Source organism: Lagopus leucura, unplaced genomic scaffold (assembly GCF_019238085.1).
Source record: "Lagopus leucura isolate 7727_CA_CO unplaced genomic scaffold, USGS_WTPT01 Super-Scaffold_1, whole genome shotgun sequence".
Classification (NCBI taxonomy): domain Eukaryota; kingdom Metazoa; phylum Chordata; class Aves; order Galliformes; family Phasianidae; genus Lagopus; species Lagopus leucura.
Window position 1 is genome coordinate 23857238 of NW_024962250.1, and position 27982 is coordinate 23885219.

At 36.1% G+C, this 27982-nt stretch overlaps 1 protein-coding gene and 1 long non-coding RNA gene across 2 annotated transcripts in view; one reads left to right on the forward strand and one right to left on the reverse strand.

Moving 5' to 3' along the window:
• TSHR (thyroid stimulating hormone receptor) overlaps window positions 1-27982 on the forward strand; it is a 47187-nt gene that overhangs the window by 8005 nt on the left and 11200 nt on the right. The window contains exons 2-7 of the mRNA XM_042864808.1: window positions 5837-5908; window positions 9894-9968; window positions 17868-17942; window positions 18231-18305; window positions 21573-21650; window positions 22187-22255. Coding sequence (XP_042720742.1) covers window positions 5837-5908; window positions 9894-9968; window positions 17868-17942; window positions 18231-18305; window positions 21573-21650; window positions 22187-22255 — 444 coding nt within the window. The remainder of the gene's footprint in view (window positions 1-5836; window positions 5909-9893; window positions 9969-17867; window positions 17943-18230; window positions 18306-21572; window positions 21651-22186; window positions 22256-27982) is intronic.
• LOC122181096 lies at window positions 9065-19412 on the reverse strand. The gene is made up of 3 exons (XR_006179342.1): window positions 19305-19412; window positions 14202-14307; window positions 9065-9975 (listed from the first exon to the last, which is right to left on the reverse strand). It is a non-coding gene; the product is annotated as an uncharacterized LOC122181096 (long non-coding RNA).

Below are 27982 nucleotides of genomic sequence, written 5' to 3' on the forward strand. Positions count from 1 at the left end.
GGGGGGGAGGGGAAGGGGGGAAGGGAGAGGAAGGAGAGGGGAGGGGGGGAATATATTTATGTATTTATTTCAAGTCTAGACAATTCCAGTATTTCTTGTCACCTACTATCACTCATTCTTATTCTTCATTTGGTAGTTGAGATGTGTATGTGTTGCAAAGCAGTTCATAGTTTGAAAACAATTTCAAGAACCCTGAGACCATGTTTTGTTTATGACTTATTCTTGTCAAGTGCAAAGTTACTATATTTACTTACTTCCATTAAGATGGTGAGATTACAGAATGCAATGCCTTTTAAAGAAAAATATGTAGTCAAATTTAATAACGTGAATGAAATTTGAAAGAAAATTTTAAAAACACAGATTTATGTAAAATGCAGTATTTTGGAAGCATGTTACGTTGTACCAAGCACTTAAAATTAATTAAATGAGAACCTGGAAGACAATTGATATTTTAATGAATTTGGTGAGTTTAACAATATTTAGTAGAAAAGTAATCAATTACTTTAAGAAAGCACGTGTCTGGCTTACTTCAGAAATAGTTAAATACTTTTGCACATGAGAACAACTTAGTGTTATTTGAAAAATAAACCAATTTCAACTAAAACATTCTGTTTTTCAAGAATAGTAGAGTTTTAGAGTAGTACATACAGAATATCCAGATACTGCAAAAGATTGAGCAAAAATCTTGTGAGAAATACAGCCAGTGAATAAAATCCATGTCTTTGTTGTGTTTTATATTCATATGGGATATCCCATAATGTACTTAACTTGACTTCTTCTTTCTTTGTTTGATGCAGAAACAGCAGTTATATACTGGGTTTTTAAGTACCTGGTGTACCATGGAGTTCATTGACAATTTCCTTTGAGTAATATTACATGACATCATAAACTGAAATAAGCTGATAATTTCAAAGTTGACTCCCAGTTTTGATCAGAACTCATTTTATGAATATGTTTGTAGGCTTGGAACAAACTTCCTCTGCAAAACAAGTGCTTAGATTATTTTTTAGAAGTGTGAAGGTTTTTTTATCTTAATGTTTTCCATACTGACACATTGCATTTCCAAGTTACTGTTTGTTCAACTTTGCTTTGAATAAGGTGAAAAGACTTAAAACATCTTAAAAATGAGTACAGCTGATTGACAGTCTTAGTGTCTATACATAAAGCCAAACACTTCTTCCTTACCACTTTTTTGGATAGTTTCAGTATCTCAACTGGAACTCAACCTCTGTCTTGTAGACATTTATATCACATTATTTTTTCAACGCTGACAGTTCTGAAATCTACTGAATTTCATTTTGTTTACTGGCAAGCAGCAAGTAATATTTAGGAGAGTCAGTACTTCTTGTGAAGTCTTCATTTTTTACTTACATCCAGCAAGAAACAATCAGTGATCACAAACCGAGCAAGAACAAGTTCAGTAATTATTGACTGGTATTTTCTGCTTGCTAAATATTAGTAAGAAAGGAACAAGAAACCAATTCTTGTATCTCTGACAGCACCCCTATGCATCTTAGTGTATAGGAAGAGGGTATGTAAGTTATAAGAACTTATTTTTCACACAGAATGCTAACCAAACTCTGACCAGAACATTTCTGCTCTGGCATTTCTTCAATTTTTTTAGGGTTGTTCAGTTTTGACATACAGTTTACGACATTCCTTTGGACTTCTGCTTAACTGTGGGAAAGCAGCTATTAAGTCCTCTACCGAATTCCTGAGTGGTTTCCTCTTTAGCATTACTTTGCTTCGAGTCTTTTTGACAGTTCTACCGCGTCGTATGTAATACTAGGGTTAGACACTAGGTGGTAATCATCTTCTGGTCAGATAAGTGCATTTCACGTTGTGACTTGCCTTTTCATCGTTTTTGCTCCACTGGAAGACTACTATTCACTTATTTCAGAATAATAAAAAGAAATGTCGTTAAAATGCATAGTTAAAATTGTTAGAATGAAGCAAATATGAAGTGTTAAAAATGAATCGTTAAAATTAAGCAGATTTGCATTAAGTCTGAGTTCTTCACAGTCCTTGAACTTGCATTCCTAGTAGTCAGAAGCAGGGTTGTTCTTGTGCAGGTACAAAATATTTTAAAGTCTATATACTTTACAAACCAAAACAACAAGAAAATAAACAAACAACAACAACAAATATAAAATGAAATTGGTTTGGTTTTTTTTGTTTGTTTGTTTTGTTTTTCGCAATGAGGAGTAACTAGGCTTTTCCTGAAGATTGTTTTGGGACCTCAAAGGAATCAGAGAGGGAGTTGTTTCAGTCATTAGTTGGATAGAAGTAGCCTAATGTCTTTCTTATGAGTTTTGTTCAGGTTTCATTTTCTTAATAGATGTGATGCGAAGACTTTCAGGGACATTCAGAATAAACTTAGCTGCAAATATAAAAGGAGAAAAAAAATTTTAACACTTCAATTAGAATAGAAATCAGAGACCTGTACAGTGAAAAATGCAAATTAAATGCCATCATATAAAGCTTAAAATGTTTTACTGAAATATTTTATTGCTATTTTAAAAACAACTCATGTAGTAAAAACATGATTTGTTTGCTTCTGCAACTTTTCAAATCTTGAGAGCATATTTGTAATGAAAATGACCTCAGACTTTTGATTCTTCTTTTTGAAAGATTTTATGGAATGTAAAGTGAAGCCTTTTTCCAGATTTATTATTTACTGAAGCTTTCAATCTGAATGAGAAAATAAAAGTAGAAATAAATGGAAGTTCTCAAGTTAGTGTGTCATCTTTTCCTTAATAGAGAAAGGATATTAAATGAGCTATTAAATATGTAACTTATTACTTTTACTGTTTTTCTCACATGGAAAAGTAATGTGTATTTTCCTGCTGAAGTTTTCTTATTTATTCTTAAAAAAAAAAAAAAAAAAAAAAAAAAAAAGCTTACTTAGTGAAGACTCTGCAGATACTGGACTCACTTGCTAAACTGCAAATTAAAATATGCATATTCAAAGAAAATTTCTAATGCATGCAAGACAGGAAGAATTATAGGCAATTCACATAATGAATTCTCAATTATTTATCACCTGCTCACACTGTATGTTACGACTGGAGCTGGCGTCATAAGTTGGAAGGCTGGGGAGCTGGAAGCCCTGACCTGCCTTCCTTTTCTAGCTCTGGGCTTTAAATTCCAAACTGTCTGGTCATTCCACCTTGAGGATCATACTAGCACAGCTGGGTAAGCTTGTGATCATCATTTTATGTAGTCAGACTGGGCTAGAAACTAAACTGAAGCTATTATGTATAATTACTGTCATTTCTGATCCAACACAGACTGCTCTGGTTGAGAGTTTTCTCAGCCTCTCTTCTTTTCAGTTTTGGAATAACTACCCATCTCATAGCTTTCTACATATCACTAGTTAGTATTACTGCTCCAGCAATTACCCACAGATTCAAAGCTAGGAAACAGGGACTGTTTTTCTGCAAATTTTTAAACTGCTTTAGAAGGTGGGTTAGAATTTGCTTTAATGTATCAGAGCACAGGTACTTCAGCAAGAACTGCGGCTTTGCAGATGGCTGTACACAAAGGCTGGCTTAAAAATTTGCACCTAATTCTAGAGCCATTGCACTGACTCCATTTCACGGTTTGCATAAGCACTGACCATGAACTGCTTGCTATCTGTTAGCTCTGCAAGTAGGTGAGGAATTGCAGTTAGGTAACACCAATTACTTGGACACTATGTGCTCTATCTGCTATTATTTAGCAAATCATTTGTGTAGTAGGTATGTTCCATAACTAGTTCTGTTTTAGATTTGTTGACGTTCTCTGAAACTATTTCACTTCACAACCAAGTTGTTGTCATGAAGTGTGCTATTTTCGATCTTCATCAGCCGAAGATTTCTTTCTCTTAATACTTAGTTTTCTTTACACTTCACACATCTTGTGCCACCCATGGTTTCTAGTCATATTTGCTGAATTGGTATATTTTTAATCTCTAGCAAATAGCTATGAAGATACATGATATTCCCCGTTCCAACCTATAAATAAATTTATGAGCTGTTTAGTTAAAATACACGGCTAAGTTACTTCATTGTGCTATTTTTGAGATAACAGAAGCCTTATCTAGGAAGTCATAAGTGTAGGGCTATTTCATACTACAGCAACTTTAATAGCAATGGATTCACATATGTTATCCAGGATTTCCATTCTTTTCTGACAGGGTGTAAATTCCAGGCATGTGAATAAAAGATTAATGTGAACTCACTTAGCCCTTATGTAGCTCACTTCACCATGAGGCAAAGATGGAGTTTGAATGTTTGACTTAAAAGCGAGAGATTGAGACGAGACTTACAGTAGAGTTTAAATTCTTTTCTGGGGTATGGGATTGCAGGTTAAGTACTAATCTCTGTGATGATTGGTGTGAGAGGTAAATATGAAGTTGTGAGCCAACATCTCCTAGATGAACAGGACCAGAGGGATATAAGACGGGTTAAAAGCAAGCCTAGATAGTTGCAAATTGCTTAACCTATGTTTTTCTTAGCTTCTGGGTTCTAGCAGTCTTCAGGAGAAGTCTTAGGACAGCCTCCCAGTGCAGACCATGATACTGTTAGCACTATTTATGGAGCATGCTGCTGGCTCATGCTCAACTCGGTGTTTACCAGGAGTCCTAGATCTTGTTCTCCAGCATTGCTCTCAAGCTGGGTAGGCCCAGCACATACTGGTGCCTGAGTTTTTCCCCTCCAGGGGCAGGACTTTATGCTTCACCTTGTTGACATTTGTGAGGTTTCTGTCAGCTCATTTCTCCAGCCTACCAAGATCTGTCCACACTGTTCTACTTTAATACTTCTTAAAATCTATCTGAAACAGAAATTTCTCAGTCATCATTTTTTATTTCCTGAAAGGACTGTAAGTACAGACAGATGTTGAAACACAACAGCAAGGTCAGCATGCTGTAGCTGGTTATTCTTTGCAAACATTTTGCCCAGGATTGTAATCCTAAGAGGAACCAGTTTTACAAAGTGGAGGAGGGAAAAGAAAACTGAGGTACTAAATTTAGGAGAAACATCAATCCATTTTGGATAAACAACCTTTAGGTTCTCTTTGCTTATGCATGTAACATGTATATATGAACACGTTACATATATGAGAAGAAAACAGAAAACATTACTAATGTTTGCTCATTTATTTCATACAAAGTTGTTCTTAGGAGAATCTATGAGAAATGACTATATTTTTTTCTTGGTTACTCTTCAGACTGTTAGTTGACTATATTATATTATATATATTATATAATATGTAACTATATTCCCAGATGTACTGGAAAACAAAAAATGACCTCATTCAGCAATGATCATTTGTAACTGTAAGTCTAAAGATATTATAGGCTAATTTTCTAAAGCATTTCCTCCTCTTTATTGGAATAGTCAGTCTGTTGGGTATTCATTCTGTTAAAAACTTGACTATTGATATATGTCTTCTCTAAATATTACCTGTTTTTCTGAAACCTTCTGCAGATGAGTAAGATATGTCTTTCTATTATCTCCTGAAGTGCAGCCTTATCTGGACTTAAGAAATAACAGCATACCTACCATCCACATATCAGATGTTTATGAAAAAATGGTGTATTTACTACAAAGCATACAAGGAATTTTATGGAGATAATATGCAATAACTCTTTACTTGAATTTTGGCTGGTGAGCACACTGAGCAAACCAAGATGCATAATGAAACAGGAGTAGGAATAATGTGAGGATGGAAAAGCTGGGAAAAGTGAAGATAAGAACAGAATTACTGGAGCAGAGCTGGAGTTATATATGACTATTCAATGTTAAATTGTACTTCACAGAGAATATTAACTTGCAAACTTTTATTTCTGTAGGAGGTTTATGGAGACTCATCTAAGAACAATTCCAAGTGAAGCATTTTCCAATCTCCCCAATATCTCTAGAATGTAAGTTCTATTTCTGATATTCTTTTACCACTTTATCAAAAATTTAGATCTGTGAGTTACCATCCAATTGTTCAAAACTAAACAATCTGTAGCAAGGCATACTAGGTTTTGTTGTTTTTTTTTAGTTCAAATGACATAGTATATTACTGGTTCAGACTAATTACTTTTTTGTTGTTGTTGTTGTTTCTTTTTTTTCTTGCATGATTTATAATTCATTTCACTGGAGACCCTGTAGCTTTTCTAAAATACGAATGGTTTTCCACAAAAATAATAATACTTGTGTGGTGCAAGAGGGACTTCTGTTGTTTCATGTCTTTTGTATATAAAACACATACATGAATACAAACCATAAATGTGGAGGCAGCAGCATCTATATACTTACCTCATGTTCACTTTACTTGCAAGTGGCCACCTGCTCTCAGTGTGCCCTGGTTGTTGACATGAGCAGTTCTGAAACAAAGGTGTACCAAGTTTTTTAGTTTCTCTTTGTGGCTTGCCTGTAATCCCACAGTGGCTAATTGATGCAGGGAACTTCTCTGATATCTCCCAGTTCACTCCCTAGAAACACACAGTAATTTGGAAGGGACCTCAGGAAGCCTCTAGTCCAACCACCTGCTCAAAGTTCTGCCAAATATGAAGTCAAACCAAGTTGCTCATGTCTTTATCCAGCCTGGTGTTCTGAAGTTTCAAGAAGATAATAGAGACTGTATTTACTACTCCAAATATACTTCTTTCTTTTGCTATGTGATTTCTACTTATAGTTTGCATGAATAAACCCTTTTTTCACCCTCTATACTGAATAGAAACGAGATTAGCCTCTTTATGAACCTTGTTTAAGCAAGAATTTTAGGGTTAGATTGTTCTTAAGTTCATGCGTATCTGTGTATTCTTGATAGTCAGAAGTAGGGATTTGTTTCCCTTTGCTACTTTGCCACAGGAATGAAACAGAAAGCATTTCAGTGAAATGCTCAAGTGTAAAGCTAATTCCTATCAGAAATGCATCAGTGCACTCAGGTGCATATGCTCCCTTCTGGCAATAACAACATTAAAAAAAATATTTTGTAAGTTATTCAGATGTAATAGAAATTTATTAAAGTTGAAAAATCTTGGTAGAAATACTTGGTAGAAATACTTGTCCCTTCTGACTTCAAACAGGTTGAACATACAGTACTTTTAAGGTCTAAGATAGAGAATTTTTCCTGAGCTCTGAGGAGCTGAAAAGGATACTGTTGATGCTTTGTGTAATATCTGTGAGTACCTCATGGACACCTGATGTGTACCTTCCCGAGCAGTTTTCTCCACAGCTTCTCCATACAAGGTAGCAGCCCTATGCAGAGCATAACATTTCCCTTGTGCTCTGTATCTCTCTATGCAACATAGTGTGTTTTCACATCCTGCGCAAACTGATTCTGTGCAGCACAGGACAGGGGGTGTTGAAGCTAGAAAAAGCAAAGAAAGGTGGAGAAAGGGAGAATGAAGAACAGTGAGAGGTCATTGTTTTTACTGCCACATGTTGTCTGAAGTCCTGAATTCTCAGGTTTTTTGGAATGGGCAATGGTGATAAAAGGCTGTTTATCTGCAAAAAGACCTTCTCAAAAAGAGAAGTTGTGAATTTGGTGTTTAGGTTGGCACTAAATTCATGGTGGATATCAGAGGCATTCTGGAAACGTGCAAGTGAAACACAGCTGGCACAGGGAGGCACTGCTGAGTTATGCCTTCAAAATGGGAATTTAAACGTTCTTACCGTCTCTTCCCAGTGTAACATCTTCTGATTATGACTGCTGTGATATTTATTTTTTATATTCAAATGTGTTTTATGATGTGTTCATCAACCAAGTGCAGAAGGACTCTGAACAGTTGCAAGTAAATATTTAAGCACCATTAACACCTCTTTCTCAGAAGAGAATGAATGTTTGTGCACGTTTGCCGAGCACTGCTCCTAGTGACTACTTATATAATGAGTGATGATGTCATCTAATTAATGTAAACAATTGAAAAGCAGAAAAGCAGAGGTCAACATGCCAAGAAAATATGTCATTTCCTTCCTACCTTCACCCTGCAGGTTTGAGATATAAAACTGTAACACAGGCAGCTCCAAGCCAGCCAACACAGTACAAATGGGACATGTGGACAGGTGGGATATGGTGGCTGGAGGGATTAAGGAAGAGAGGAACAACAGCCCCTGCTTCTCTTCTGTCTCCTCTCATACATGACAGATAGGTGTCATCCTGCCTGCCTGGTACTGCCATCAGTACTACAGGGCACACAAAAATAGTGCTTTCTAATTTCCAGAACCAGCTGCTTGGCATGAGGATTTTGTTTGCTTGTTCTCTAGTTTTCATTTGAATTTATGTCAAGCTAGTTTATATATAGCTGTTTGCTACACACTACTTATCTTTTGGTATGTTAAAATGTAGGCTCTGCTAAAATCAAATAATTCATTTTTCCGCGAAAAGTGGAAATACAGTTTCTTGAGTAGTAGATATTCAGTGCTTCTAAAAGGATAAAATTAAAGCATCTCAAGTAAGCATCTAATTCTGCAATATTCAATCACAGAGCTACAGCCTGGAAATACTTTCTTTATTATATTCTTCTTTTATTTTCTTCCTTCATTTTGGAAGAACCAAATGGCTTTTTGGAAATAATATTACTGAGAAAAGAGAATCTGCTGGTTGCACAATCTTTACCAGTTACTTTTCTGATATCTTTTCAAATACTGCACAATACATTTTCAATTACCCATAAAAAGTAGATCTCCTCTTAGAAAAGTAGAAATTAGTTTTGCCTTGCTCCAGAGTAGACATAAATTCCATTGGAACAATTAATGGTATTAGTAATCTTCTGGTTGTCAGAGCACAAACTGATTACAAAGTATTGTTTCCAATTTTTTTAAAACATTTTAGTTATTTTCAAAATATCCACAGAAAGAAGTTGAAATTTAATTTCTGTATCATTTCCACAACAACAACAACAAAAAAGAATCTGATCTGTAATTTCTTGCATGACAAAGTCCTTCTGATTTAAAAGATTGCATTTGTATTTCATATTTACTATTAGTACTGATAATACTATCAATATTTTAATTATTTATTAATTTTAAAGATCTATAAATTAGAAATATATTTAATATAATTAGAAAAAGTAAACCAAGCACAGGAATACAGCATTTAAATGTTATTCCAGGACTGATCAATTTTCAAACTAAGAGATATTTTGAATGACATAATTAGGTGATGTTACCCAAATAATTAAGGTCTGTGTGACTTTGAAAATTTGAATTTGCTAGTTGTATTGCAACTTTACTCACACTTCAAAACTTTTAACAGACTAATTTCACTATTACCTTCCTAGTGGTAGTGGGGAGACTCAGTAGGGCTAGTTTCTCATATTCAGTGTAAGTGCTACTCAGTTTAACCATATGTATTTCTTAAGCTTGGGGTATTTTTTTCTTGTTGTTTTGCTTTGCTTTGGTGCCAGTTTGCTCTTTATTCTCTTTATGACATTCTCTTTGTGGCTAAAGATTTTTTCCAAATTCATATCACAGCATTTTTTTTTTCCCCTCAACAACAGCAAAGTATTATTTGCTCTATGACAAAGAATTTGTGACAGTTGTTGCAGTGATAACCCAAAATCCAACTTTGTGTCTTTCCTTTTTTTTTTTTTCTTGGATATACGTAAATCTGCCAATTTACCTGACAGCTAAGTCTTCTTGACGAACACCATAGTGATCTTCATTGGGAAAAGGAAAGAAAAAGAATTCTGAAATGTGAAATCTTTCTATTTGCTGCTTAGTAGCATTGTTATGCAGTTGCGATTTAGTGGTAATACAGCAAATATAAACGTTAAAAGTTCTTCTGCCTGACAACATCAGTGCTGCTTCCCTTGGCAGGTGGCACAGGATGAAGAGAAAAACTGTCTTGCTGGGCACTGGCCATGGTTTGCCAAGGTCTGTGACTTGTTTCTTTTTCTGTTTGCTGGTTTTTAGTTACATCTCCATAGATGAAACACTTCAGAGTCTGGAGGCCCATTCCTTCAACAGCTTGAGTAAAGTCACTCACATGTAAGTACTGTAATTAAATAAAAGTAAATAAATGAATGCAGTGATAAAATACATTTGAGGTTGTGTGGAGGAATGTGTATGTTGATGTATGAATTGTCATTCCTTTCTACTTTGTAGCTAAATATTCCTCTTCTTATTTCCTTTCTCTGTAACATGCAAGCTCTCTTTCAATGTCAAGTTTAAATAAACTGGTAGCTCAGAAGCTTATCTTCAATTCCTGAAAAAAAATCCAGAACTAGTAATCAAACCAATTGTATGTAAGCACCTAGAATATTATAAAACAAAATATTAAACTATATGGATTTAAGAACAAATAATGTCAGGCCATCTAATTTCCTCTGCAACAGGAAGGTGTCAAAATTACACTACTAGTGCTTTTGGGAATATATCTTGTGATAGTAACAATAAGGAAGCTGACAGAACAAGACCTAGCTAGAATGGTACTAGGGCAGATAAACAAATTGGTAGAATAGCTGCATTTGGAGAGTTACAGTCATTCAGCATTACCCTGTATAATAAGAGCATAATTAATTAAAGAGGGTTTCATTGGATCCATCTTGCATCTGGCACTCTTCCATGTTTCCATTACTGATTCAAGTCAGGGCATGGAATACATGCCAATATCAATAAGTTCAGATGAGTTATAGTTCAGCATATTTCAGAGAAGCTTTTTGTATGTAAAGATTCCATGGGAGACCATGAGTGCAGAAAACATCTGAAAGACTTTTGTGTTCAAGAAAACATGACAGAGGAAGATACATCTTAAATGTATATAAATGTGTTTTGAGGGATGAAACTACAATCCATTTTTCATTGTTGTTTGACAAAGCAATACTTACAATAAAATCAGATTAAAGTTTAAGAAAACTTTCTTATGGTTGGCACAAGTAAACACTTGTATTTGCTTTCATAGGAAAGATGCCTCCTTTAGGGCTGTGTAATCAGAAAACATATAGGTCTATTTAATCTTTACTCAGAGAAAGAAATTGAACTAAGTGATCTCTTAACACTGCTCTATTTTCTATACTTTTTTCCCCCATTTATTTTACACCATGAAATGGAAAGGTTAATAAAAATAAAGGGGATAATATCATTACTGTTGTCGTATGTAGGGAGCAACTAATACCATAAAACTGAAGTGCTTCCCCTAAGAATACCTGATAAATTGAACTAGGAGCAAAATCTAGGATCCTGAGACTTACTTTACTCCAATAACATGCTCCTATATTATTGCTGAAATAGCATCACTGGAAGTCTTTGGTCTAGTAATAGTATTTATCTTTGCTTTGAATGCAGTCCCTTCTGTACGTAGTTTTTCCAGGGCTGTCTGCCTCATGATTTCCCGTTCTGATTCACAGTTGTTTTGTCTTTAGGATTTCTTGTTCAACAAAAATAAACTTTTAATGAAACATTTTCTGGCATCACATTTTATAAACAGTGAATTAAGTATTTGGCACTACAACCACATATTACTCATGTGGTAGTTGTTTTGTGGTTCACATTTTAGAAGAAATAGAAGGTTCTGCAATAAAGTTAGATGACCCAAGAGCATTTTATGATCTTCAGTTTCTATGTTAGAATCAAAGTAAAGACTGGACAGGAAAAATCTCCCTCAGGATATTAATTAATAACACAAAGATGCTCTCCATCAAAGGGTAATGCAGCATAAGCTTTTGGATATAAACTACGTTTCCATAAATTGCTCATTTTGAAGTGTGTGACTATTTTAATGGACTGGTGGATGGAGCTATAGAGTTGTCAGTGCTTCCTATAGCACATGAAGGCTCTTCTAGAAACTACCTGCTATTCTTCAGAATGCTTCAGAGTGGAGCACTGGCTTGCTGAAACGCATTATATCCACACCTACCATATAGGCCTTCCAAGCATGTGTAATCATATTCATACACTTGAGAGACCCATTATGTTGTCTTGGTATATCATGGTGTGTCATGCAATCTGCATGCTTCTATGTCACAGCTCCTCCCTGTCTTCCAAAAGTCAGGCCAGAGCACACCAGCAAGGTTGATACCACCACATTATCACATCTAGGTCAAACCCACAGCCTGCCATTCTGCAGCCTGTCTAGGAGTCAGAGGATCTCAATGGCATCTACAGCTACTGCACATATGGCACAGGTCCTTCAGGAGGGCATGGCGGGGAGAGGTTTTTCTTTGGTTATTTAGGTTTAACGGAGGGCTCTTTATATTTCTCACAAAGAAATACCACACAGAAAATACAAATAGACATGTTGATAGATTTTTGTTGTTGTTTCCTATGAAAGAATCAGAACAACTCCTCAAGACAAGACACTGGAACTCTTTGCTCACAAAAGCTATAGGCAAAGCCCAAATATTCGCTAGTCCATCTCTACTACTCAAAAGCATGCACTTTTAAAAATCTGTTTGGATGAAAGCCACGCACATTATTTAATCAGAGGATACCCAGACATCTGGAAAACCAGGCAGTTGCATATAAGAGAGAAGAGAAAGCTATTTATAGATTTCACTGTTTTTCTGAATTGTTTCTATAACAAATCATAGTCTGATTTGTTAACGCTTTTTGTTGATGGGTTTAATTTACTTTCCAAACAACAAGATTATTCGGGGATAAATGTTATGTTTTGCTGTACATTTGTTTAATGTTCTCCACTTACATAGTTATTTTGAAAGTATTATTGCCGGATAAAGATTATCATAGATTGTTTTAAAGAAGTTTGAAGTAACTAACAGTTTTGAAAATAAGTCATTTCACAGAGCTTACCTTTCACAGGATCAATTTTTCATGGAGTTTTCATAGAGTGCAGTTTTATGTAAATAATCTTTTTTACACCAATTTAAGCTTATACATACTGTTTAATTTTTAAAAAGATTTGTTTTTCTACAAAATTTCTTATAAGAAAATTTAGTGTTTATGGAAGGAAAGCACTAATCGCTTCGGCTTGAGTCAAATGTCATATGAATAGGCATCCTGTGTTCATCACCATTCTGTCTGCCAAGCCTGCTGGTGTGCCTCAGTTTTGAACTTCAGCACTCTATTTTTTTCTGGTCCACACTCAGTGCCTATGTGCCTCTGTCAACGGTTTACGGGCTGGTTTGGCCCAGTTCTGTGACTAGCAGGGTGGAGGGATTTCACAAAATCTGCACCTCCAGAAAAGGAAAACAGGGGACCCCAAAATAATTAAAAACAGCAGCAATGATCTGAGGAGAAACAAATTTACTAAATATAGTATCGGAATGCAAGATAACACATTATAGTACAACATAATTAGAATTGAAGCCAATAAATCAAATATACTGAGAGAGTGTCCAAAAGGTGGAAAGGCCTCACCATAACACTGAGGTGAGATGCACAGTGTGGTTGAGCAGCAGGGAGGAGAGCCGATGAAGAAGAGCACGTCAGGTGACCTTGCCAGGGGTTATATCTCCTCTCTGACCACAAAGCCCCCTGGGTTCTTCTCCTCCAGACAGGAGCCCGGAACTTGAGCATTAACAGTTTAACTCCCAGTGCACTACCTGATGTTATGATAACCAAAAATCATAAAACCATGACAGCCTCTATCATGACTTTCTGCATGTATGCATCTCTTATGTCCCCTGTTACCTTAAGAGAAACCTCTGAGCCTATATTATATCTAAGCCTAAACTTCTCCTGCGCTGAGCAAGTTTTGCAAACTAAGAGTACATATCATCTCCTGCAATTTCATGAGCTGGATCTCATTTCAAATGAAAGTCTTGGTAAAATTCACACTATACTAAGATTAAAATCAGGGCTAAGACTTTGTGTTGATATTTTCCCCAATTACGTTAAGTTGATCTCACAATGTATTCCAGCTTGCTGTTTTTGTCACTACTGTTTCTAAGTATGGTTGTGAGACAAATTTATCACGTTTAACAATTCAGGACTGCCTTTCACATACAGTCACAAAACTGTGCTTTCTAGATGCAAATGCAAAAGAGTCTATGTTGCTGTGTAATCTTACTAGCAATCTGTAACTTGATGGCATTAGAATAAGGAGCTTTTGTAATTAGGTCTTCGTTTCCCAGAAAAACCACTCTAAGATAAGGAATATTTACTCTTTCTTTTCAAACCCTCTGTGTCTCTGCTCATGCTCCTCTCTCCCTCATTTCTCCCCACTCCTCCATACTCCAAACACTCTCTCCTCTTGAACAACTATGTGAGAAGCCCTTTGAGGGTGTGGGAATACAGCCAAAGATTGTGGATCAAGTGGCTTACCTTTGTATATGCAACATCACTTCAAGAGCTGGAGGGACTACTTCACATCTCTGTGCAGAGTGGGTGCAGGGGTACTTCTGCACATGGACAGCCATGGAGCCAGGTCCTGGGATATGGGGTGCAGAAAGGAGAGGTGGTTTTATGACAACGTCTGAGGGGTAACTGGAGAGGAGGAGGGAAGGGCTGGCCCTAATAGGAAACTGAATGAAGGGAAGGGTTATATAGCTGCAATGAAATTTAGGACACTGGAGAAAGTATTGTGTGGAAAATCTTAAAAGTAATGTCTGCAGGTAGAGGATAGACTGGCTAGAGCCTGAACCAATTTTCTAGTGTTAGCAGTGCCAAAACTTGACAGGTGGAAAGCCACGGAGAGCTGCTCTTAGTGGGTCTGCATCTTCACTGCAGAGGGAGGGAAAAACACGGACAAGCGCAGGAGGCCATGGTATTCATTAGCAAAGTAAATGTAAGGAAGCAGGGAAAATTCACAAGTTATTACTAGAAAAAGAAAGCAGCTGATTTAAAATGTTTTAGAATTGCTGAGCTAGACATCCTTACTGTTCATACATAGCAAACACAGTGGGATTATATTGACATTCTGGTCAGCTTTAGAATATCTGGGTTCTGGTCTCAAGCAAAACTCAGGGATGTGTCAGTACTGCAAGGCATGTCTGAAAGACATGTCTGGTAAACGAATTTTAGAAGTTGCTTACATTAATATTTTTTCTTTTTTAATATTACTAAATGTATACAATATAAGAAGTAGCTGACTGAGCTGTCAAGAGTTTGCTTTGTAAATGTATGGCTCATTATGTTAATTCATCACAGTAATAACTGAGTAATTATCAGTTTAATTTTAAGACTCATTTCGATTTGGAACTAAATATTCACATGTGTCCCTAAACAGAAAAGTATTATTTATAGTTATTTATAAATATTGACAAAAGATTTTAAGTGTATCACTAAGTAATTTTCTCTGCACATCTGTTCCTGCCACTCTAAAGTTTTTAAAGTAATTTTCTTAATAAGCAAAACTCAGGTACAATTCACACACAGTAAAATTTTCATTTTGATTGTGAACCTAGAACATTTTTAAATACTACATTTTTTTTTTTTATCCTTTGTAAGTAATATTTAAGCCAAAACTTTCTTTTGATTACAAATTTGAATACTGCTGTCTTATAACAGTTTGGCACCTCTGAATACACTACTTATGACTGATTCATGTAAAATAAATCAAAATCCATCTTGTGTATCACTGTGGTATTAACTGATGTGATTAGAACTATTAAAATACCTTTCCTCCTTTTGAGCTCACTTCATAGGTTCCATTACTGATGGAGCTACAGATATCCTTTAAATCTGAGATTTTTAGGGAGGATTCTATCCTGTGCTGAGATACGTGATGACAGTTTCATGGATGGATCTGACTTTAAAGTTGTCTCTTTTTCAATTTATCCCTGGCGTCTTTTTCATTTTATCCCTGGCAGTGTTCAAGAGGCGCTATGAGGATGAGGAGCTATGAGATATGGTTTAGTAGCTTGTGGTAGCAATGGTAATGGGAGTACGATTGGATTAGATGATCTTCTAGGTCCTTTCCAACCTTGTGATTCTATGATTCTATGAATATAAGAATATGAATATGGTATATGAAATGAGAGTCCACATACTTAGTCAGTTACATTTGCCTGGACTAGGAGCAGAGAAATCTGGATTTCTCTCCTAGCTTTTTCTTAAGATTAACAATCAATTTGTCAAATCACCTTTTTTTTTTTCCTTTCACCTCTCTCATCCACTTTGTCATCAATTTTTGAAAAGAGACTTCTAGGCAACTGGTTGCCTGCTCTTGATTTAGGTAGCACTTGCCCACAATAGGCCTTTTCCTCCCTCCCTTTTGGACCACAAGAAACCTCCTGAATACAATGTGTAGGATGAAATGGAATTATAAATACATTATATTTTAAAGCACATTTCTTCCCTAATCTCTGCATCATCAATTCAAGAACCCGGAACAGCAAGGGCATAAACCTTTTCCCATTCTTCATTGTATGTAATGATTTGCTTGAGTTCTTTAAGCTTTTCTCTGATTAATGGGCCAACTGTCTCATCTGGCAATTCTGAATCTTTTATTCTCCTTTGTCATTTCCCTTTGTCAACCACCACTTGCTCTCTCATGGCCTAGTTACTTAATAAAATCTGATTGAATCTCATTTAATTATTTTGTGCTCCCAATTTTAGTACCATCTGCAGATTTCGAATTCTTACTTTTAATACCCTCATCCAAATCATTTATGCAGAGTACTATGAATAGCAAAACCCGATGACTCTGTGGCAATACAATGTATTATCCATTTCCAGACTTAATATTGATCTCTCCCCACAATACGTTTGGTCCACAACAAAGGAGTATGTAGCCATGAAGCTCCTGACTTCAGATTTTTAAATGTAGCAGTGATGGAAAAAACATGTCAAAGTTTACGGAGAAAATTCCACTGTTGGGAATATGATTGCTACATAACTATTGAAGTAATTTGAGAGAAGCAAGAGACTGACATAGATTTCTTATAACAAAAACAATACTGTTAAAGAAGTTAACAGACATGAAAAATACTCAGCACTATAATAGCAGTAGCATAACTATTAACTATATCAGTTCAACATGCAAATAGAATGTAAGTCCTTGTTTCCTCATAATGTAGATGCAGTAAGAACAGAAGGCTAGGAAGATAGAGCAGAAACTCTCTCTGTAAAGAAGAATATAGAGAGGCTGATGTCTTCCACATGTTGATATATCAATTGTCTGATGCTTCTTTTCCCACTTTTATTTCTCAGAATATTTGGCTAGCTTTATTCTGTGCTCGGGTTACTTGATGTTAGTGCATGGCAAATTAAATACTACCAGTTTCTACTGTGTCTATACTGAGTAGCACCACTTTTTGAACTGATGTAAGACTAGAATATCGCACGCAGAAACTGCAGCACCATGCCACACATACTTGTCTTCTGTAAAATTTCTCTACGTAAGTAACAAAATGTCCTGAGAGTCTAAGAGCTGTCCTGAGACTGGTCATTCATGGGATACACGGCTCTGATAGGTAGAGAAGAAAAGCATCTGTGATCCAGACCAACTTAAGGAGAAAAAGAGAAGCTAGTTTAAATTGTATTTTGCACAGTCTTAGCTTTTCAAAGGTGCCTTTCACTCCAGCTGCAGTTCTGGGTGCTGCAATAAGTAACATATAAATTCACACATGGAAATCCCAATCCTACTTCCCTAGGGAAGTTACTGCATTCATATTTGTTTAATGTGTTTTAAAAACTTAAACTCTATGTTGACTTGTATTAATCGTGCAGACACTCAAATTAAGTTACCAGGCAGGAGGTTTACTCAGCAGTAGTAACAGTGGCACTGATGTAGCTTTATGCAAACTTTATTACTGCTTTTAATTTTTGTCTTTTTAAATTAAATTTTTTCGTTTTACTCAAATTTACAAAGTACCATTCCTATGTTCTCTAAGAGCCCTAACCATAGGGAAACGTCTGAGGATCTATAAGCAAACATCAAATTTTCTGAAAGTAGTTCCCTGAAATTTAATTTTAATATTCCTGGTTTCTATTATAAAAAATACATGTAATGGTAACATTCCCTCATCCCTCTTTTTTTTCTTGCAGTGAAATTCGAAATCTTAGAAACTTGGATTACATAGATCCAGATGCCTTTAAGAACCTTCCACTGTTGAAATACCTGTAAGTATTTGGCACCTGCAAGTACTTGGCCTCACAGACATCTCTCTACACAATAGTGGTTTCTTTGCATTTCATTTTGAAACTGGTTGTAACACTTTCCCTACTGCTTTACTTTAAGGACAAAAAAAAATCAGCTAGAATAGGAGCTGAGACTTTGACTATATTTACAAGGAAATCTTTTAGAAACTCATTGCTAACTTTGCTATTCTTCTGATCCATTAAATGTCTGTAATACATAAACGTTTGCTGTGATCCACTACATGTAACACTCTGTCTTCTCTGTTTTAGTGGCATTTTCAATACTGGACTCAAAGTATTTCCTGACCTCACTAAAATTTCTTCATCTGATGTGAACTTTTTACTGTAAGTACCTACTCTCACAGCCACGTAGAATACTGCCACCCTAGATCCCAAGAAAACCTATAGTGAAGACTTCCATTTTAGAGAAAATTAGAAAATAAGTATGTCAAAATACTGTTCCTCAAATTGTAGTTCAATTATTCTTAGTATCAAATTTGGAAAATGTCAGGTCATCCTGCACTGTGTATTTGAACTGAATGAGACATACACATAATTGCATTTCTCTTCAATTAGCTACATCCCAAAATACACAATTTTTACAGTCCAGCACATCCACTCTTCATCCTGTGAGCCTGCATGCACTGCTGTAATTTATGTTGTTGCATGTTAGTGCTACAGGACTCTTGTTTTATTATGAGGAATCAGGTTGGTTGTTAATGAGTTGCTAATGACAGAGTGTAAAAGCACTGGATATCTTTGGAAGGTGGTGGTAGTAGCTCCCACATACCAGTGATCCCATTGGTAAACTCCCATCCTCAGCTTATGGGCTCCATTAGTTCTAAACATCATAACCTTGTTTCAGAACAATAGTAAGCAACACTTCTCCCCTTCCTAACATTACAGTGACACTTCAGAGTCCATCACCTTTCCCCTCAACATATGTAGCGGTAGCACACTGAGAGAATTGCTGGTGGATGTCCAGCACAAGCAGCTGCAGAAGCCTCCAAGATGGCCTTTCACACCCATGGTGATTGGCATAGTGCCAGCATCATCCATGCCTCTAAGTAGCATAAGTACTCTGAACTTTCTTTTCTCTGTCCAGGCACTTTCCCTCCGCTTATTAAGTACTTGTGTCACTTTCACATACTTCTCACTGTGAAGGAAAACAAGTCTTCTGTTTGTTACTAAAACAGCCTGCCAATACCAAGCTAATGTAGAAAAGCCTTGCACCTAAAAATCCGTAAACAAAGAACCACATATTTCCTGAAAACTACTATTTGGCTACACTACAAGCAGGCACTGTTAAGAGAGAGGACTGCTTATTTCCCTTCAGTCACTCACCTTATTTCACAGCAGATGCTTAAGATGCCATCTGTTAGAATCACAACACAGCTCCATACGAACACATACTATGCCTAAATTTACTTGTGCAGTTACACTTCCTGCACAACTCTACTACCCCATTAAAGAAACCAGGCAGCAGGAATTACCTATTTTTAAGCAAGCATTCCTGTGAGAGTCCTCATTAACTACAGTCCTCAGCTGGAAAGAATTGTCCTATTTGCAGCTTTGCTAATTTAGTTGAGTTTGCTCACATGATGCATTTCTATGTCACAGTAAAGCATTCTCCTTTTCTTGCAACTTAAAAAAAAAAGGTTTACTTTAGCTTAAAGGACCCCCTCTTCTCTTTTTTTCTTCTTTCCTTTTTCTCATGGAACAAACTGCAGAACAGCTTGGAGACAAAGAAAGGGAATACAAATGTGGTGGAGGTTTTGTGTCTCCTGCCTTTTTTATCCTTAAAGCTATTTCAGAAACAAACACTACTGCCGTGAAAACAGATGTTTCTTTGCATTCAAAAAAGCAAAGCCTATATCTGTCTCTGTACACTAACTTGCAATTAAAGCCCAAAATCAGGGTTGCAATCAAGCTAAGGAAGAGCAGCTAAGACAAAGACTTGTAGGCTGACACAAAGTAAAAGTATCTTAGTCACTATTTAGTGGTAGCAGTCTGCATATCACACAGCATTCAGCTGGAATAGGCTTGACCGTTGAATGGACTAAGTAAAAGTTAAAACTGTGATGTACTATTCTGGAAAGGAATTTACAAAGGCTTGATTAATGGTCTGACCTGGATGTTGATTCAATACTGATAAATGGTGTTCCTAATCAAGCTGGAAAGAATGAAATGCAGGGCCGCCAAGATGATTATAGGACTGAAACACCTCTCCTATAAGGAGAGGCTAAGAGCTGGAACTGTTCAGCCTGGGGAAGAGGAGGCTGGGCGAATCTTATCAATGCGTATAAGTACCTGAACTGGGGATGCAAAGAAGATGAAGCTAGCTTCTTTTCAGTGGTGCCTAGTGCTAGGATAAAAGGCCATATATACAAAATGGAACACAGTATGTTCTAACTGAAAATCAGAAAGCACTTCACTTTGTGGGTGGCTGAGCACTAGCACAAGTAGTATAACTACTTGTTACATTACTATTCACCTTCATGATTGTCCTGGTTTCAGCAAATATATTTTCTTCTTAGCTGGTGTGGTACTGTGTTGTGGGTTTAGAATGAGAATGATATTGATAGCACACCGAAGTTTTAGTTTACTGCTGAGCAGTGTTTGCATGGAACCAAGGAAATTTCACCTTCTCACACTGTTAGTGAGGGGCTGAGGGTGCACAAGAAGCTGGGAGTGGACAGAACCTGGATAGCTGGCACAAACTGGACAAAGGAATGTCCCATACCATTATAGTGACATGCTAAATTATAAAACTGTGTGTGTGTGGGTGGGGGGGTTACATTTCCTCTGGGATTGGCTGGGCACCAGCCAGCTAGTGGTGGTCAGTTGTGTTGTGCATCAAAATATTTTGCTGTTTTTTTGGGTTTTGTGTGTTCATTTTAACTTTTTTTTTTTTTTCTTTTTTCCTTTTCCTTATTAACTGCACTTATCCCAAACACTGAGTTTTCTCACTTTTCTCATTTTTGATTCTGTTCCCCACCCCATGGCAGGGGAAAGAGCAAATGGTTATGTGGTGCTGTGGGTATTTCTTAAGGCTGCAGAGTGGGAATTAAGTTTTTAAGAAATAACAGATATTGAAACACTCATTTGGACAACAGTTGAGAAAATTCATTAAGTTAAATCAGACATTAAAATTTTATTTCACTTTCTTTAGAAGCAGTTCTATAAGGGAAAATGCTTCTGTCTGTTATAATGTATTCTCTGATATTTTACCTAAGCATAGCTAAACAGCAAGATCTCATCTCGAAAGTCACTTGAGCTAACTCAGTTGACATTGCAGCATGATTCACTTTGCAAATTATCTGGATTTTGGGAGAATGAATTTGTCTTTGCTGTTCACCACAGAAATCATGCAGGCTGGCACATCTCACCAGGACTATAAAACCCATTGACTTTGCAAGCTCACTTCTTGGATGCTGAAACATCCTTGATTCTTAATCATCCCAGCTTGCCTCTTACAGCTGTAGGTGTAACTAAACAATAATTCTACACTTTTATTTATTACCAAGGCAGAGAAAAAATGAATAATAAAACTGTTCTGGAGAAGCTCTGTTAGGCAGATATTTGACTGTGATGTTTTTTCTCCTTTTTCAGTGAAATTGCAGACAATCCTTTCATGACTTCAGTGCCTGCAAATGCTTTCCATGGGCTCTGTAATGAATCTCTAACTCTGTAAGTTCTTCCAGCTCAACCCAAAAAGGCAATCACCTTGCCTTAATCCGTCAAGCATTTGGTACTATATTAAAAAAAAAAACAACTCAGTTGTACTCTCCAGTAGTTTATAATGGAGAAACATCATAGGCATTATATGTAGTATCCATACTTCTAGAAGTTCAGACAGGCATTACTGTAAAACAGTATCCATACTGCAATTTATTATTTCCTTAATTTGACCTTGCAGAATTTTATTTCTTTGTTTGTAGCTTGGAAGCAGGAAAGGTATGGCAAAATGTTTTTGTCTAGTTCTATATTTACTGCGCAAAGAAGTAAAAGACAGCATACCTGCCACATGGTATTCTTAATTTGGCTACATTTAGGAAAGCTGCTGGCATCTGCTCAATCTTGCACTACAATTGTTACTTCTTCAAGACATTGAAACTAACTCACTCATAAACACGCAGTTGCAAATAAAAATGATAAATAAGATAATAGGTATTTCATTACCAAAGCATCCCAAAATACACTAATTTATTTATTTTTGTTTGCAGCAAACTCTACAATAATGGTTTTACCAGCATCCAAGGCCATGCTTTTAACGGGACAAATCTGGATGCTATGTAAGTACCAGATAATCTCTTCTTTTAAAAGAAAAGAGAAAGATACTAATTTCAGCCAGCAATAAAAATATAGGTATTTTGACATCTTTTGCAGAGTACTTCGATTTTATATACATATATTTATAGTTTAGAAATAAAATCATAGCAGGTGATTCTAGTATGAATTTTGTTTAACTTTCTGACCTGAAGCTACAATGAAATATCTTTTGGTCAAAAAGATTTCAAAGACAATTGAAATCTTACAAGGCAGTTTACTTTAATAAGTGTAATATTAGTAATGGTAGCAATGACATTTCACAGAAATCTCTTACCTGAAGGAAAAAAAAAAAAAAAAAAAAAAAAAAGGCAATTGGGAGGAACCAGACACTCGACCTAAAAATGAGAGATGTGCCTGTCCAAAGCAAAAAGCAATTATTTCAGCTTTCTCTTCACCTTCTTACTGTAGTTTCTGGAAAACTACTACTTATCAACTGAATATACTTTTCACATCCTTCTCAAAATGGTCTGTTCACATGGAACAAATCTAGAAAGGTTTTGGAAGCCCCATTTGCTTTGGCAGAGCTTACTCAGCTGGAGTCTGGTTATCAAAATATCTCACAAGTTAAAGAAATTTCTTCATTGTGAACTCTTAAGTTAACTATAGAGACATGAGGATACAGAAAATTTTCCTACTTCTTTATTTTAAATAGGTTTGGAGTTCTATAAAAATTCTGAAAGATCATCTTTCACACAGGCTGAATCTTTGCAAACTGCCTCTTTCTCCCTTAACGCTTATCTGGACTTCTTGAAACCTAAAGAATTGGAGTAGATCTTATTTTCTTCACATGAATTCAGTCATTCAACTTCTGTATGAAAAAGAAAATCTTTTCTTGATGACACAGTGTTTGATATTAATGTCCACAGAAATCACAAGAAGTAAAATACATCTAAATGAATGTGGCATCTCGACTAAATCCAAGATTTTTATGCAATTCTTAATACTTCTCTGTTAGCCAATTGAAAAACTGTGTAGCTCTTCAGCTTCTCATATACTGATGAAACACATTTTAAATATGACTCTATAGGAGTTTGTTTTTTTCTTCTCTGATACTGTGCAAACGCTTCTGGCCTCACTGGAATTTTTGTCATTACTGAAGAATTAAGTGGAAATGTAGTTCTACATGGTTCAGAGTCTGTGGCATTCTGCTTTATTTGACTGGGTAGGAGAAGGAGAATACATGTATAAGTTTCTGCAAATACAGCTTATTTTCTTTCAGTAAAAGTTTATAATCAATATTGTTTTAGTGATTTTTTCCAGAGGCTGTTTATGATGTACTAGTTAAAATTACTTAATAAATAAATAGAAAATAAAAGCAGGCTTACCTTCAGGGCTTTGCCTATCAGAAGTAAAAACTGTTCATAACAACAAAGAGTTTTCTTGTAATTAAATCATATAAGATTTACCTGGAGCAAAGCACAGCTCCAGATTTACAAGGCAAACTATGGAGCAGAACATCAGTGGTGAAGTCTTTATCTGTTTGATAAACTATATTGAAATTTCTAAACTAATTTTCTTAAGTAGCTTGATTAACATGTGCTAAGATAAAGTATAATTCTGTTAAGTGCAAGGGTGGAGATTTGTTGTTTCTAGTAGCAGCATTAAGTTAATGCAAAAGGTAAATATTTCATTTTCTTTATTCTGACGCTTTTAATTTGAACTCTCATTTATCTGGCAATGCACAGGAAAGAAAGGACCTGTTTTTCTCTGGGTCTGATCCATGGCCCTTTGGACTAGATGAAATTAGGAGCAAAAAGAAAAGAGGAGAAAAACAGTGAGGGAAAGATTTTCATGGGTTTCGAGTAATTACTTCTAAGAATAGAACAAGCAAAAAAAAGGATAACAATAGAAAACAAAATTTCATTTTTGATGAATCATTCAAATATTCCACATGCTATCTATAAATAGTAAAAAAAAATTGGGAATTGAAGAAGATACCTGCTATCATGTGGTTTGCCTTTCACCCAGTCTTGCAGTACTGAAAGAGATAATGCAGGGAGGTTGAAAACAACACAGATGTAAGTGTGGAGTAGTGCATAAGTGATCGCCATGTTAAGCAATAGTGCTACCTATTAAGTTTTCTCATTCAACAAGAATCTGTGTTTATAGCAAACCATGATGTCTTCGTACAGGTTTTATAATGGTAGGAAAGTACAAGAACATGAATGAAGAGGTGAACTGTACTTTTACTGAACATTGTCCATCTGAAAGTTGAATCTCTCCACCAAAAACAACATTTAATCCTGACACTTCTGCAGAATTCTGCAAAGTGGTGCTCCTGCAACTGTGTTTATTTCTGTAAGGAAATTGATGAGGAAAGAAGTTTCTTAAGAATATAGTTCCAGTGAATGGCAAAATGCATGAGATGAGCTTTTACAGAGCTAAATTACTGAAATGGTGAGTGTGCAATTTCAAAATCTAATTACAAAAATAACTCCAAAAGGATGTATTTATTTTGGTATACGCTGCCAGGGATAATTTTTAATGCTTGGTCAAGCTCAGAGACGAGATAAACAACAGTGTAGTAGAAGCACATGATGAATCCTTAACATTGCTCACATCTTTTGCAGACTCTCCATTTCTTTAACTTCCAATTAATAAACAAACAGGATATTTAATTAGACTAATGCATTACATGTCCAGAGCCTGTTTAATGGTGGATATAAGAAGTAGTTTTTACAATAGGGATGGCAAAACACTGGAACAGATTGCCAGAGAGATGGAGTATGTTCTGTCTCTGGAAATATTGAAGGTCAGGGTGGACAGGGCTCTGAGCAACACGATGGAGCTGTAGGTGACCCAGCTCTCTGCAGGGAGTTGGACTAAATGATCTGCAATTGTTGCTTTCAACTCAAATGATTCTATAATTATATGATTCTGCAAGCTTCAAAAGCTAAACTCAAGAGTTGCTTTTCCTCAGGTGGACTATCTAACTTGTTGCTTTATGAAGTATGTGTTGATAATGACTGAATATTCATGTATTTGTCATTTCATATATAGCACAATTAAACCATCACCTTATCCTACTCTATACTTCCTGCACACTTTGCACTGTGATGTTAATGTTTTTCTGATTGCCTTTCATTAACTCTTCAAACTGATCATTATTCTAGTGAATCCCACTGAGGACAGACATTCTCAGTCTTTCAATGTTTGTTTTGACACTATCACTATTTGACATGTACCATATTGTGCTTTCCTTTTCTGCACTGCATTTAAATAACATTCAATACCATTAAGCCATGCATAAAAGTGAGATTAAAGGTGCTCTTGTAAGGAGTTATGTTAGCCATACATAAATTTTCTTTGTCAAATGACTGTTTATCACAGTCTTTTTTTTTTTTTTTTTCTGTTTATAAGAAGTACCTATCAGAGAAAAAGATTAAACTGAAATCAATTATCATCAGGAAATTATATGTTCTGATGAGCCTGAGACATGTGTGTGAAAACTGGCAAATAACACTGCAGCCTCTCCTTGTTAACGTATGGTTATGAACTTCCCCTAAGCTTCCACTGGACCACTTCCATTCATCAATTTGAAGATTTTTGTCACATATGTGAACTATAAAATTTCAGGTTTATCACTGTGTTATTCAAGTGTCAGGGGAAAATATTTCACAGCTGGACAAGTCATTTATCTGGCTGTGTAATAATATCTAGTTATCAATTCAGACAGTTTAATTAGATCAGGCAGGATTTTGTGTCCTTCAGAACCATTGGATTATTCTTAGCTCTTGCTCTGTTTTTGGTTTTCGTATTCACTTGGTGATAAAATCTTGAAATTTGCAAAATGAAGCAACAGCTCAAAACAAAGATTGTCATTTACAGACTTTGAGTTCTCAAAAACTACAGACATAAGGTGATACTATAATACTTCATATATTTAAAGAAACAAAGTTTATTTCAAACAGCAATAGATGAGGAGAAAGAATAAGCTATTTTTCTCTGTAAGAAGCAAGGCTTTAGGCATTGGCATTGTCCAGTGAATAACATGCCAGAAGTTTTATTCTGGCATGGCTCTGTAAGACTCTATTTTGAATAACCCAGCTGAAGAGCATTTACTTCTGCTCATTTCTCACTATGGTGATCAATGTGAGCTTGTACACAACAAATGTTTTGGAAAAACTGCCAGTGACTTCAACCAGGATGGGATTAAAAGCTTTACTTGTGGTTTTTTTTTTTTAATTTTTTTTTCTTCAAAACAAAAAACAATTGCACTGACTTTATTACTTTTACAGCTTAACCCCCAGTTCACCTGTCTCAATTTAGAAGATTCTCCCAGCACAGAGGTAAAATGGTGATCCTTCTGCACTTCTCTGAGTTGGCTGACTAATTTCAAATGGTGTTTTTATTACAGAGGTTAGAGTTAAGAAAGGTTTGACAGGTCACGTACCTCCTCCGCTAATTGGCACAATGGGCATAGCATTTTCATTGACATCCTCTGAGAGCAGGGGTTACAAGCTTTCTTTTATATTTTTTTGCTTTCCTAGCTACATCACAAGCTAACTTTAAAAAGTTTATAGTAGTTACAGTAGCCAACATCCTGACATCAACTGCATCATTGGCAATTTTCTCTGCTTTTCTCTGTCCTTTTAAACATGACCTCCACAAGGCAGATTGTTTGCTGTCCTTGCAAGGTTTCTGTTCTTCATTTGGCTTTAAGAGGAGCAATGTTTTACAGTCATCACATCATGTCATATTATTCTTCGTCATTCTTCGTCAAGACCTCCATCAGCCTTTGTTGGCAATATGTCAAGGAATGCTTTTACTTGTTCATCCTGAGTGACCCACTGTTATTGCCAACCCAAGCTATCTGTAATAATGTGGTCTGGGGCTGTTGTTGTTGCTCCTAGACTGCCATCTCATGTTTTAATCTGTTTTTTGCTATTCGTGCCTTTACTTTTCCCATTATACAGAAATTTGAAAAAAAAGGAAACCTATTTTGAATATAAAGGGGAGAGTCAGTTGCCTTAGGCACCATGTTCCTTCAGGGCCTTTACAGCGTTGATCATTTTGCCTTCTTTCATTAAGGGGATTATTCATTCCCCTCGACAACTTTCCTTAGCAATTCTCTACGTTCTTCTCCTTAATGAGTCATATTGCATTTCTGCCCCGAAGCTCAGTCCTGCAGCATTTTACCATCTACACTGCTGTCTTAGTTCAAACTTCTCTCAAAGGTCTTGCCTTAGCACAGCACAGGAACAAGATGCTTGAATTGTTGGGTATCACTGCTTATATAGTGCCCCTTAGCCAAGAGAGCTGCATACTTGCTCCTTCCTCCTCAGGGACAACTATATCTGGTAAATGACTCTCACTGCCATCACAGGACTCCAGTTTCCAATGAAATTAAGTTATCAAACATGACTAGATTTGATGTCTGCAAGCTACTCCACTTGTAAACTTTGAGATAGATCTTGACTGAACCAAGTAAAAATAACACAGGTCTTAACTGCTTGCTGAGGGAAGGAGTCATCACAGTGAAGTCCTATCCACATCCCTGTGTATGTGTGCAGTGTGTATGTACATATGAACACATACATATCTATATGTATATATATATCACAACCTAATCTTCAGTCTCTTTTCATTGCTTAGCAAATTCAGCGTGTCCTGTCTATGTTTACAAGATCTGGCTGCTTATAGTCCTGGCTAACCAAGGAGATGGCATGAAGTACAACCTCATCAAGGAA